Source organism: Pteropus vampyrus, unplaced genomic scaffold, assembly GCF_000151845.1.
Source record: "Pteropus vampyrus isolate Shadow unplaced genomic scaffold, Pvam_2.0 Scaffold431, whole genome shotgun sequence".
In the NCBI taxonomy this organism is placed as follows: domain Eukaryota; kingdom Metazoa; phylum Chordata; class Mammalia; order Chiroptera; family Pteropodidae; genus Pteropus; species Pteropus vampyrus.
In genome coordinates, this window is record NW_011889212.1 from 578,718 (window position 1) to 590,409 (window position 11,692).

Here is an 11,692-nt window from a genome sequence, read left to right on the forward strand (position 1 = left end):
AATACTGAAGTCTCAGCTCAGCATTCAGGCAGAGAGAATTTTCATTTCCTCTGCCTTTTGGTTTTATTCGAGCCCCTAACTAATTGAATGATGACTACCCACATTGGAGAGAGAATTCTGCTTTACTCAGTCTGTGGATTCAAATGCTAATCTCTTCCACAGGCACATCCAAAAACTGTTTAAACCCATATTTAGGCATTCTGTGGCCCAGCCAAGCTAACACTTAGAATTAACACTGTCTATCACACACACACACACACATTCATTTCTTGCCAACTCTACTTAGAATTCAGGTCTCTATTTAGACATCATTATTTACTAAAATCCATTCCTTAACACCCACAAAGAACTTGTCTTCTTGATGTGTCCTGATAGCATACTAAATTTACTTTTTATGCTAAATCCTTGTTACTTGTCTGTACCCCTAGCCGACTAAGTATTTTAGGGTCACAGAGGTTGTTGTGCTTAACATCTAATTTTCTAGGCCTGGTCTATAGTAGATGTACAATACATATTTGTGTTTAGACAAAGTGACCGTTTTGTCATCTAGTTTTGGAAGCTCAATATTGCACTGTTTCTGTCTCATTCCATGCTTTAGAGCATCACTTCTTAAAGGAGCATCTTGCAAGCTCCCTCTTGCTGGTTCTAGGTTTACCTTCTGTATGGCATACAGATCAAATGTAATTCTTCTCAAATATAACATTTCAGCCATTTGAATATAACCATGTATTTATTCTTAGTTTTCTCTTGGCTGATTATAAACCTTATAATTTTCAAGTGCTATTGTTTTTAATATACACATCATTTTTTTCTTCGATTCACTTTGACAGGAATAAGACAGATAAAATTAATGAGTTGTTTTTAGGCAACTAGAAGATCATTTTATAAAATTAATGTCATCTTGAGGAAGAAGTAAAATATCTAAGGTACTTTTCAATTCTAAAATTCTATAATTACATATAACTCTGAGATATTATAAGTAAAAACATTTATAGCCAATGTCCTAAGTCACCTTGGAGGAGACTTCCAAAACCAAAATAGTACTTTTTCTTGAACATTACTACTGCTGCTTTCCCACCTATGGACACTGGCTTAAAATATCGACCTTTTTTTTTATTATTTATTTTATTTAAATTATATCTGCTTAAATTTGAATTGGTGGTTCCAGTCATAAGGTCGTTATTTTTCTAATATAATATTTCCTTATCCTTCTATATGTATGACCTTTAAAATGTTCTTCTGAAATTATCTAATGAATAAGGAAATTTTATTTTTATTTTTGCATATTAATTTTGAATGATGACAGAAACCTGAGTGAGAAATTGATTTTCTTTTACTTAATGTATTTTTCAATCAAATAATAACAAAGTCACTGGAGCACAAATCACCTTATAATCAGCAAAGTAACTACTTCATAATCATTTTAACATCATTTGAAATTTTCTGCATAAGGGCCCTTTCCATAATATTTCTTGTATTTAGGATATTAAGTAATGCCCACAAGCTTATTTCTGTAACAACTTTCTAAATTGCAATTGCATAGAATAAGAAAACAATAATAGAGATCATGTGATTCAATCATCTTTAATACAAACGTTAAATAACAAGATCAAAGACACGAGGCTCTTTTGTGCTGAACCCAAACTGAGCAGCCTCGGATGTAAGGTATGTTGGGATCTCAATAGCCTGTGAGAGCAGGAATAAAAGTTGAGACTGCACAGCAATAATCACTAGGGATTAAACAAAAAGTAGTCAACAATACAACAGATAGTCACAAGAGGTTTCACAAACTAATATTTTGAGCCAGAATGTTTTAATCACTAAGGAGGTAAGCCTGTGTAGGTATAATACAGCTGCAGGAGTATATTCTCCAAATCAACTAGTTGGGGGCATCATGATTCCAAATGTTCATGAATGACCAATGGGATTTCAATCAATGCCTGGGACTATGAAGAAAGCATTCAGTCTTTGAGACCCAAAGAGAAGAAAATTTAGAGTATTCGGAGCACCATCACAGTGGCTTAGTGAAGAGCTTAGCAAGACTTTCCATTACATAAGGGACTGGATCACAAGATTTAGGTCAATATGAGATAGGAGAAAGGAAGAATAAAACTTGCCCAGGACCTCACCCTCAAGTCTCATGTCAGATGTTGCCTGATGTTAGAATGGAAAGCTTAACTGTGTTATTTACCTTGATGAAGATATTCTCTGTAAATGTTTTGTTCAGAGGCTATACATAAATAATGATAGCAATGATTGCAAAAACATGAGGCTGGAGAGGAAAGTATCTAATACTAGGCTCTGTATACCCAGGTCACTCTTACCCTTGAAATTTAATACAGTTGCCTCCTAAAGGACTAATTGTTGAAGATGAATTTTCTTTAACAGTTATGGATCAACACAACTACAGGGACAACAGGTAAGAAAATTAAAAATCAAGATCAGAAATGTAACTCTAGAATTGAAACAGCCCTAGCCGAACAGGGGTAAGATCCCTTGACCAAGAAATAATGAACAGAATATCGGATCTAGAACTCATATAAAATTATTTCCTTAAATAAAATTATTTTCTGAAAAGGCTATATAACTTTAAAATGTAAAATAAATTTCCATGATAATGTACTAGTAGTAACACGAATATTCAAACTTGCACGTTTTTTATTAAATAGTAAATCTTACTTTTAAAAACTAATATTACTTTGAGGTCTTCATTAAATTCTTGGTATTTTCAGATTATCTCAATCCAATTCTCCCTCTATATGGAGAGTACAACAGCATAGGGAAAGAAAATGCTTAGGGTCAAAGTGTAAGATGACAAAAAGTACCCCTGAGATTAAAAAAAAAAAAAAAGATTCTCTGTTGTGAATCAGGAAACAAAAATCATGGAGGGCAAGCTCAATATAGGAAAAAGAAAAGAAAGAAAAACCAGAGAGCAAAAAAAGGATAAGGTTTTAAGGATAATTCCCAATTTGATTTATCTAACTACAGTTAATAGAAATCACAATAAAATTGCTGAATGGTGTTTTCATTTCTCATTCTAGGACATTTTATTTCAACTGAATTATTATTCCACAGTAATTATGTCATCTTTTACTAACATCACTTCCCCATCTCTGATATTTTTCCTGACGGGAATTCCAGGACTAGAAGCTGCCTATGCCTAGATCTCCATCCCCTTCTGCTGTCTCTATATAACTGCCCTCTCCAGGAATGGCATAAGCTTATTTGTCATCATCACTGAGTCAAGTCTCCATGAACCTATATACTATTTCCTCTCTATGCTCTCATCCACCAACCTGGGGCTTGTGTATTTCAACACTAGGCACTACACTGGGCATATTCTGGTTCAATGCAAGACAGATCAGTTTCCATGCCTGCGCTGCCCAGACATTCTTCATTCAACTCTTTACTGTCATGGAGTCTTCAATGCTCCTGGCAATGGCCTTTGACCACTTCATTGCCATATGTAACCCACTGAGATATACTACCATCCTGACTGATTCCGGAATTGTTAAAATGTGGTTTGCCATTCTTGTCAGGGGAATAGTGATCCTAATGCCTCTGGTTCTGTTTCTTAAATGACTATCCGTCTGCCAAAACCATGTGCTCCATCATTCCTATTGTTTCCATCCTGATATAATCCAGCTCTCATGTTCTGACAATAAGATCAATAGTGTTTTGGGACTTACTGCCCTCATAGCTACTGCAGGAGTACACTCCATCTTTATTCTCCTCTCCTACATCCTGATTATTAAGACCATCCTGAGCATTGCTTCCCCAGAAGAGCAGCATAAGGCCTTTAGCACTTGTATCTCCCACATAGGTGCTGTTGCCATCTTCTACATCCCTCTCATTAGCCTATGCTTTGTCCATAAGTTTGGGGAAAAGGCATCTCTTTGTGTACATACTCTTATGGCCATTTGTATTTACTTATTCCACCAGTGATGAATCCCATTATTTATAGCGTGAAAACCAAGCTGATCCATAGGGCCTTTAAAAAAGTTCTATTTCCTAAGGTGTCTGAGGTCTGACTCTAACACCTATGCAATAAAATCTACTCTTTAGCTATCTTTTCTAAGACCTAGTATTTAATCAATATGATCTCTTCTATTAGTGACCTGGAAAAAAAAAAATAGGTGAGGTGGAGTGGATAAGGGATGTCGTTTGGCTGAATTTTTTTTTTTATTTTCAATCTACTTTTTTTATTTTCAATCTCCACTAATCCACTTTTTAGGAATGCACAATGAAATATCCTAAGAATATGGAAATGTTAGTAAAGTTTTGAAAGCATGAAAGACAGTGGCTAAAATAAATACTTTGCTCATTAGATCAAGCTTCTAAAACTTTTCTTAAAATAATTCATGTCTTTCAGTCCTGTTTTGTTTTCTTAAAGTCTATATAATAGTTTTGTTTAATTTTAGAATGAATTATATCTTGTTATCTAAAATTTTTACATATAATTTAATTAGCATTGATTCATTCTTTTATTTACTGAGTATCTACTATTACTAGACATTGCACAATATGATAGAGTGGTGGAGACAAACAAGATATTGTCATAACTAGTGAAAGATGTAGATAAAAAAGTAACCAATCAAAATCCGAAGTACTGTGTGATGTGTTACAATATATGTATATAAGCAGGAGGAGTAATAAGAACATATAAGAAGAATGTTTAATCCAACCTGAGAAGATCAGGAAACCATCACAAAGTGTGGTTTGAACTATAAAGAAATGGAGAGACCAACTTTCAGAATGGCAGCGTGAGATTTGTGAACATGATCCTCAGGGAAACAAACATAAACAATGAAAATTATATATAAATGTAGGTATAAACATCTAAATTCTCTAGAAATTAGCCTGAGGGCATGTAGCAAATGAAAAATCATTTATTCAAGAAAACCTGTTAAATCACTGTAAGAATAGTCAGAGTTTGTGGCACTTAGATGCAGCCCACTTTTGTCCCCACAGCTCAGCATATTAATAGCTCTACTCCAGGTGGTATAGCCAATCCCTGAGCACAGGGCTTCCTTCCCCATTTCCACACCCCATCCCCATCCCCACCCACTCTCCACATAAAGCTATGGTATCTCCCAGGAAGGGCAGACCACAGTATTTCTCATTCCCCATGCCCCAGCTCCAACCTTGGATGCTAACCTAAATTCTAGGTAAGCACAGTCAAAAAGTCAGTGGCTCTCTTCATCCACCCAGGCCTAATCATATGACATAAGCCTTATTCCAGGTATGGCAGTCAAAGAATACTGGGGCCCCACAACCTTTCCCAGCTGTGTCATAAGGCAGAGCGGCAAATTGAAAAGCTAAAAAGACTGTATGCTCTCTTGCCTAGTGCCATGCATGTCAAGCAAGGGTTTAACCCCAAGAGAAGTGGGCCACAATGAAATTAAATTATAAATCAATAACAAAATTTTTTGGAAATTCACAAATATTTGAAAATTAAACAATAGGCTAATTAATAATCAGTGGGCTAAAAGAGAAATCACAAAAGGAATTAGAAAATACCTTGAGATGAATGAAAACCAAGATGCAAGATATCGAAATTCTGAAGTGAAGCTAAAGAGTGCTTAGAGGAAACTTTATAGCAGTAAATGCCTATACTGAAAAAGGAAATATCTAAAATTGACTACCTAAACTTCCACTTTAAGATACTGGGTGAGGAGGATGAAAAAAAGAAAATAATAATGATTAGATTAGTGGAGATTAATGAAATAGAGAATTGAAAAACAATAGCTAACATCAACAAAACCAAAAGTTATTTCTTTGATAACAGTAAATTAGCAATTTTAAAACTTCCAAAGAAGAAAACCACAGATCTAGATAGATTTACTAGATCTAGGTCTGAATAGATAGATTCACCAGGTCTAGATAGATAAATTAACCAAATCTAAATAAAATAATAATATCGATTCTTTACAAAATCTTTTAAAGAAGAGAAGAGGCGAGAACACATCCTATCTCATTCTAGAAGCCATTTTGCCTTAATGTCAAAACCAGAACACAACATCACAGAAAGAATATTAAAAATCAATATATCTTGTGAATACAGATGTAAATATCCTCAATAAAATACTATCAAAACAAACTCAGCAACATGAAAAGGATTACGTATAATGACTAAGTGGGATTCATCCTAGAAATTAAGGTTGATTTAACATTTGATGTATAGAATATATGTACTTTATTATATATATATGATGTATGTAATTACAAAGACAATAAAGAACAGAAACTATATGATCATTTCAATAGATGAATAGGTGCAGAAAAAGATTTTGACAAAATTCAACATTTATGATAAAAATGCTCAAAAATTAGGAAGAAAAAAGGAATTTCCTCAACTGATAATAGATTCTTAAAAATCCATAAGTAACATTATACTTAAGGGTGAGAGACTGAATTATTTCCCCTAATATGATAAACAAAACAAGGATGTTCACTTTCACCAATTATTCAACATTGTATTGGAGGTTCTAGCCAAGTCAATTGGAAAAGACAATAAAATAAAACCTATGCAGATTTACTTCTGTCCTTCTAACCCCAACTTGTCTATTTGTGCCACATTTTAGGCCACAAAGAAACTTGTCTCTCTGAAGAAAATGGTGATAGAAAATCTCCAACTTAAAATTTTTTTCATAACTCATAGTCTTCTAACCTAAAGCTAACGTGATCATTTGGGATGCTCTCATCCCAAGCATGAGACTCAATACTTTAACTCAAAAAGTGGCATTTTATTAATTTATAAAATGATCAGTACTAAAAAAACATTGAAAAACTCATCTAGTCCTTTGTTGCACTAGGAAGAACTTTCAGCACAGCCCTGCGTATCTGTTTGGTCTTCACACTGTAGATTATAGGATTCATCACAGGGGGGAGCAGCAGGTAGGCATTGGCAATCAGAGTATGTACATAGGGTGGGGCCTGTTTCCCAAATCTGTGAACAAAGGACAAACTGATCAATGGGATATAGAATACAGCAACAGCCCCAACATGGGAGATACACGTGCTAAAAGCTTTCTTCCTCTCTTCTGGGGATGCAATGCTGAAGACAGTCTTAATAATCAAAAGATAAGAAAGGATGATAAAAACTGAGTCCACCCCAGCAGTTGTGATCAGAGCTATCAGCCCAACTGCACTATTGATCCTGGTGTCTGTGCATGAAAGCTTCATCACATCAGGGTGGAAACAATAGGAGTGATGGAGCACGTGGCTATGGCAGAATGAGAGACGCTTAAGAAGCAATACCATAGGAGTCAGTATCAGTGTTCCCCTAGTGATTATTGCCACTCCAATCTGTGCTATTTTAAGATCAGTTAAGATAGAGGCATATCTAAGAGGATTAGAAATGGCCACAAAACGATCAAAGGCCATGGCCAACAGCACTGAAGACTCCATGACAGTGAAAAGTTGAATGAAAAACATCTGTGACGAGCAGGCATTAAAGCTGATCTCCCTGGCATTGAACCAGAATATACCCAACATGGTGATCAAGGTGGATATAGACAAGCCTAGGTCAGTGGTGGACAGCATCGAGAGGAAATAATACATGGGTTCATGGAGGCTGGGCTGAGTGACAATGACAAAAAGAATCAGGCTATTTCCTGAAAAGGCAGTTATATAGAGAAAGCAGAAGGGAATGGAGATCCAGGTGTGGAAGGCTTCCAGTCCAGGAACACCAGTCAGCAGGAAAACAATAGAAGAGGTTGTGGTATTCTGGAAAGTCGACATGTTGAACTCAAACTGCAGAATCTTAATCTAAGTGTTCTTCAATGATAAATTATACTTCTTTATAATACATTCAACCTGAAAATAATTATTTCGGCAGGTAAACATTTATAAAATACAATACTTATATGATATAAAAAGCTTGTAAAGATTTGTTTAAAAAAGAAAACCAGACCACATCTAATAAAAGAGGAGAATAAGAAATAAGAAATGAACAATTATATAAGGATATAGAATTTATATGCAAATAAATCCAGCAATGATCCATTTTATTTAAACTCAAATATCTCTTCAGTGTGATTGTACCCATCATTTCACATGGTAGCCAGTCAATAAGTATTTGTGGAAATATGTCTTATAGGGTTGTACAGAATTTCAGATGAACAGCAAAAAGTATGGGCACTGATTCTATATACTCAATAAATAAAACAAGTTTGTCTTCTGGTGGCCCCAAAAGAAATCCTCTCTTCATCTCTTGGATACTTTCTTTCAATTAGTTTGATTATGTCCAATCATAATAAAGAACTAACATTTGTTGAGTCCCTACTATCTGTTAATAGACATGATAATATCCTGTATGGAGATATATACTATTTACAATACCATAACTTGAACTGTACCTAATTAACTTTCATACCATAAAAAAATATAAGCAATCAAGACAATTACAAACAGAACGTTTTTGGTATAAAGGATCTCAAAGGTCAGTATTATGGATTTTTGATGTTATGAATTTTTATTTGGCATCCCAAGTGAATTTTTAGGATCACATATTCTAAACTCTGATGGGTTCAAGTACAAATTGATGTATTTATTGACTGAGTTAACCATATGATGTTACTAAACTGTGTGTGCTTGGACTTCTCTGTCTCTAAAGAAATAATAATATGCATACCCCATAAAATAATTGTGAGGATTAAATTAGTTAATGTATGTGAAAAACTCAGGAGGATACCTCACTGTGATATAAAAGTTCACCAAATATTAACTATTATCACTATTATCACTTTTTTTTCCTATATCCAGGAACTACAGCAATATGCTCATGAGTAATTTTCCTGCCCTGAGTTTAAGGGTTTCCATGCTTTCCCCACGTTGATGCCAGCGTGATCTTGAAAATATATCTTCACATTGTTCCTCATACAGAGCTCTTCATTGTCTTCATCACAAAGTTGAATCTCTTAATCTTCATCTCTTTATTATAGCAGTCAAGTATCTTCCCAATCTGACCAAAACCTATTCTTGCTGCTCCCTACTCTCTTTCCAACCCTGGGAACTTTTTCATATAGTCAGTCCGGGCTTTTCCTATGTCACTAAACTACCAACTGTAGCAGGTTTTTTCACAACGCTGTATTTTCTTTAATCACGTACTTCTCACTCTTCTTCGAAAGATCCTAAATTCTTCAGACTCACTATTTGTTCCTTTGATCCATTTATAAATTTAACGTTAATTTATTTAATTCTGGAAGCATTTTATGACATCACCTTCTGTATATCAAGTTAGAAGGAATTGCTTCTTTCTCTGGAGTCACATTTTTTTTACATCATTTTTTATTTATACATCTGGAATAGTGGTCATTCCATTGTGTTATCATAAGTTATTTGAAAATACGCCTCTTCAACTAAAATAAGCTAATAGAAACTAGGTCATTGCTTTTCATCATTGTACTCCCAATATCTTGCACTATATTGTGCAGTATGAGAAGATAATAGATATTTTTTGAGAGAGATTAAATCCCAGAGTTGTAGACTGACCCAGAATTAAAAAAAAATACATTAAGATCTCAACACATTACAGCTTTGACTATTTAATTCATGCTATGTAGCCTGAAATTACATATCTATTAAAAGAATATCACTGAACTCTCCTTTACTCTCAAACAATGAGTTGCATGTATGTGTGTGTGTGTTGGTTTTTTTGATGGAAAAGTCTGTCCTAGTATTCTAGGGTAAACTTTTATGTGCCTCCTTCCATTTTTTTATAGTAATTCTCTTCTTATATGAAAATGATCATCCAGTCTCACACCAAAAGCATGTTGCAGGTTCTGAGCAGGACTACCTTGAGTTATTTCTCTCCTCTTATTACAGAAAGTCACTGATATGGTTGTAGGGTCAGGCAAACCTAGGTGCAAATGCTGGCTCTGCCACAAACTAGCTGAGGGTCTCCAAATAAGCACTTTACATTAGATTCTACTTTGTGAAATTAGTAGTTTACCAAAGCATTAATTTTTATGGGTTACACGTGATAACATTTATAAGGCATTTAATCTGCTAACTAGAAAATGGGAGACATTTAGTAATGGTAAAGGTTGATGAAGATGAGGATGATATTGGTAGTGGACAGTGGCCATAGTGCCAGAGGCTTTTAGATGATGGTTTTGAAATGTGGCACGACAAACCTGAAAACTCACTATTACATGGGCAGACTAACAAATTATATAAGCATCAACACATGTGGTCCATAGACCACTGGAAACCATTCAGAACATAATGTCCCCAAGTACAGATTTCAGGGAAAAGTTTTCCATAGGTTTCCTTAGGTTTCCACAAGAGCTCATTGTAGTTAATAAATCTTCTTCATTCTTAAAGGAAACAGATATGTGTAAAGTCTGATATTTCCCTGAATGTAGTAGCTTTACTTACAAAGTATGAAGATGTGGTCTTCCCCACCCTGTTTGCCAAGAAGGGCCTCAGAATCTGGGGAGGTGTTTACTCAGAGATAGATGGCATATATAAGGAGCCATGACACAGGCCACCTGAAATCTCCTAATCAGAAAACTCCTGGGAAATAGGACTGTTCTGATTAATGCAGGGAGCTCTATTAGCAGAGCTTGGGAATAGAACTAGCTGTCCTTTTTTTCTCCCCTTTCACAGCATCCCATTCTTTTTCTTTTGAGATTGCGCATGTGTTTTGAGATATTGCCTGAGAATGCTGCTTAAGGTTTATTTTTGTTTGGTAAAAGTCTTCAGGTAGAGGATTATAAAATACAATTAAAAACTTTAAAGTATATGTAAATTAATAGGTAAGTATCTTTTAGATATAGGAATAATCAGAATGAATTTAATTTTTGTAGTCGTTTTTTAAGACTTTGTTTTTATCAGGATAATTTTGGCCTCGTAAAATGAGTTGGGAAGTATTGCCTCTTCTTCAACTTTTTGGAAGAGTTTGGGAAGGATAGCTATTAAATCATCTTTGATGTTCAGTAGAATTCACTGGTGATGCCATCTGGTCCTAGACTTTTTGGGAGGTTTTTTATGATTGTTGTAACTTTCTTTACTGTCAACCAGTCTATTTATAGTTTTCAGTTCTTTATGATTGAGTCCAGAAAAGACGTATATTTTTAAGAACTTGTTCATTTCTTCTAGGTTATTAAATTTGGTGGCACATTGTATTGTTGTATGATCCTTTGTATTTTTGTGGTATCTGTCATAGCTTCTCTTCTTTCATTTTTGTTTTCATTTGTGTCTTTTTTTCCTTAATGAGTCTAGCCAGGGGGTTCTCAATTTTATTGATCTTTTCAAAGAAACAGCTCTTTGTTGCATTAATCTTTTCTATTGTCTTTTGTTTTCAATTTCATTAAATTCTACTCTAATTTTTATTATTTCCTTCCTTCTGCTGACTTTGGGCTTTATTTGTTCTTTTTCTAGTTTTTAAAGATGTAATGTTAACTTGCTGAGATCTTTCTCGTTTCTTGAGAAAGATTGTAATGATAGAAACTTCCTCTTATTACTCCTTTTGCCATGTCCCAAAAGTTTTGATATGTTGCATTTTCATTCTCATTTGTTTCTATGCATCTTTCAAGAGCAGTTTTAAATTCACAGCAAAATTGAGATAAAGATACAGGGAATTCCCAAGTGCACCTGCCCCCAGGCATGCATAGCCTTCCCCATTAGCAACGTCCCCCAACAGATAGTACATTTGTTACAACTAATGGACACATCATTATCACTC

General features: G+C 34.7%; 1 protein-coding gene and 1 pseudogene across 1 annotated transcript; one reads left to right on the forward strand and one right to left on the reverse strand.

Annotated features, from left to right (window-relative positions):
* Positions 1 to 3,080: 3,080 nt before the first annotated feature.
* LOC105306246 lies at positions 3,081 to 4,031 on the forward strand (annotated as a pseudogene).
* A 2,764-nt stretch (positions 4,032 to 6,795) lies between these two features.
* LOC105306247 (olfactory receptor 51F2-like) lies at positions 6,796 to 7,743 on the reverse strand. The gene has a single exon (XM_011381145.1). It carries the CDS (start codon positions 7,741 to 7,743, stop codon positions 6,796 to 6,798), a length of 948 nt encoding a protein of 315 aa, XP_011379447.1.
* Positions 7,744 to 11,692: the final 3,949 nt, after the last annotated feature.

Excerpts from the sequence above, each read along its gene's own strand:
- LOC105306247 (XM_011381145.1), bottom strand. The coding sequence starts at position 7,743 with ATGTCGACTTTCCAGAATACCACAACCTCTTCTATTGTTTTCCTGCTG.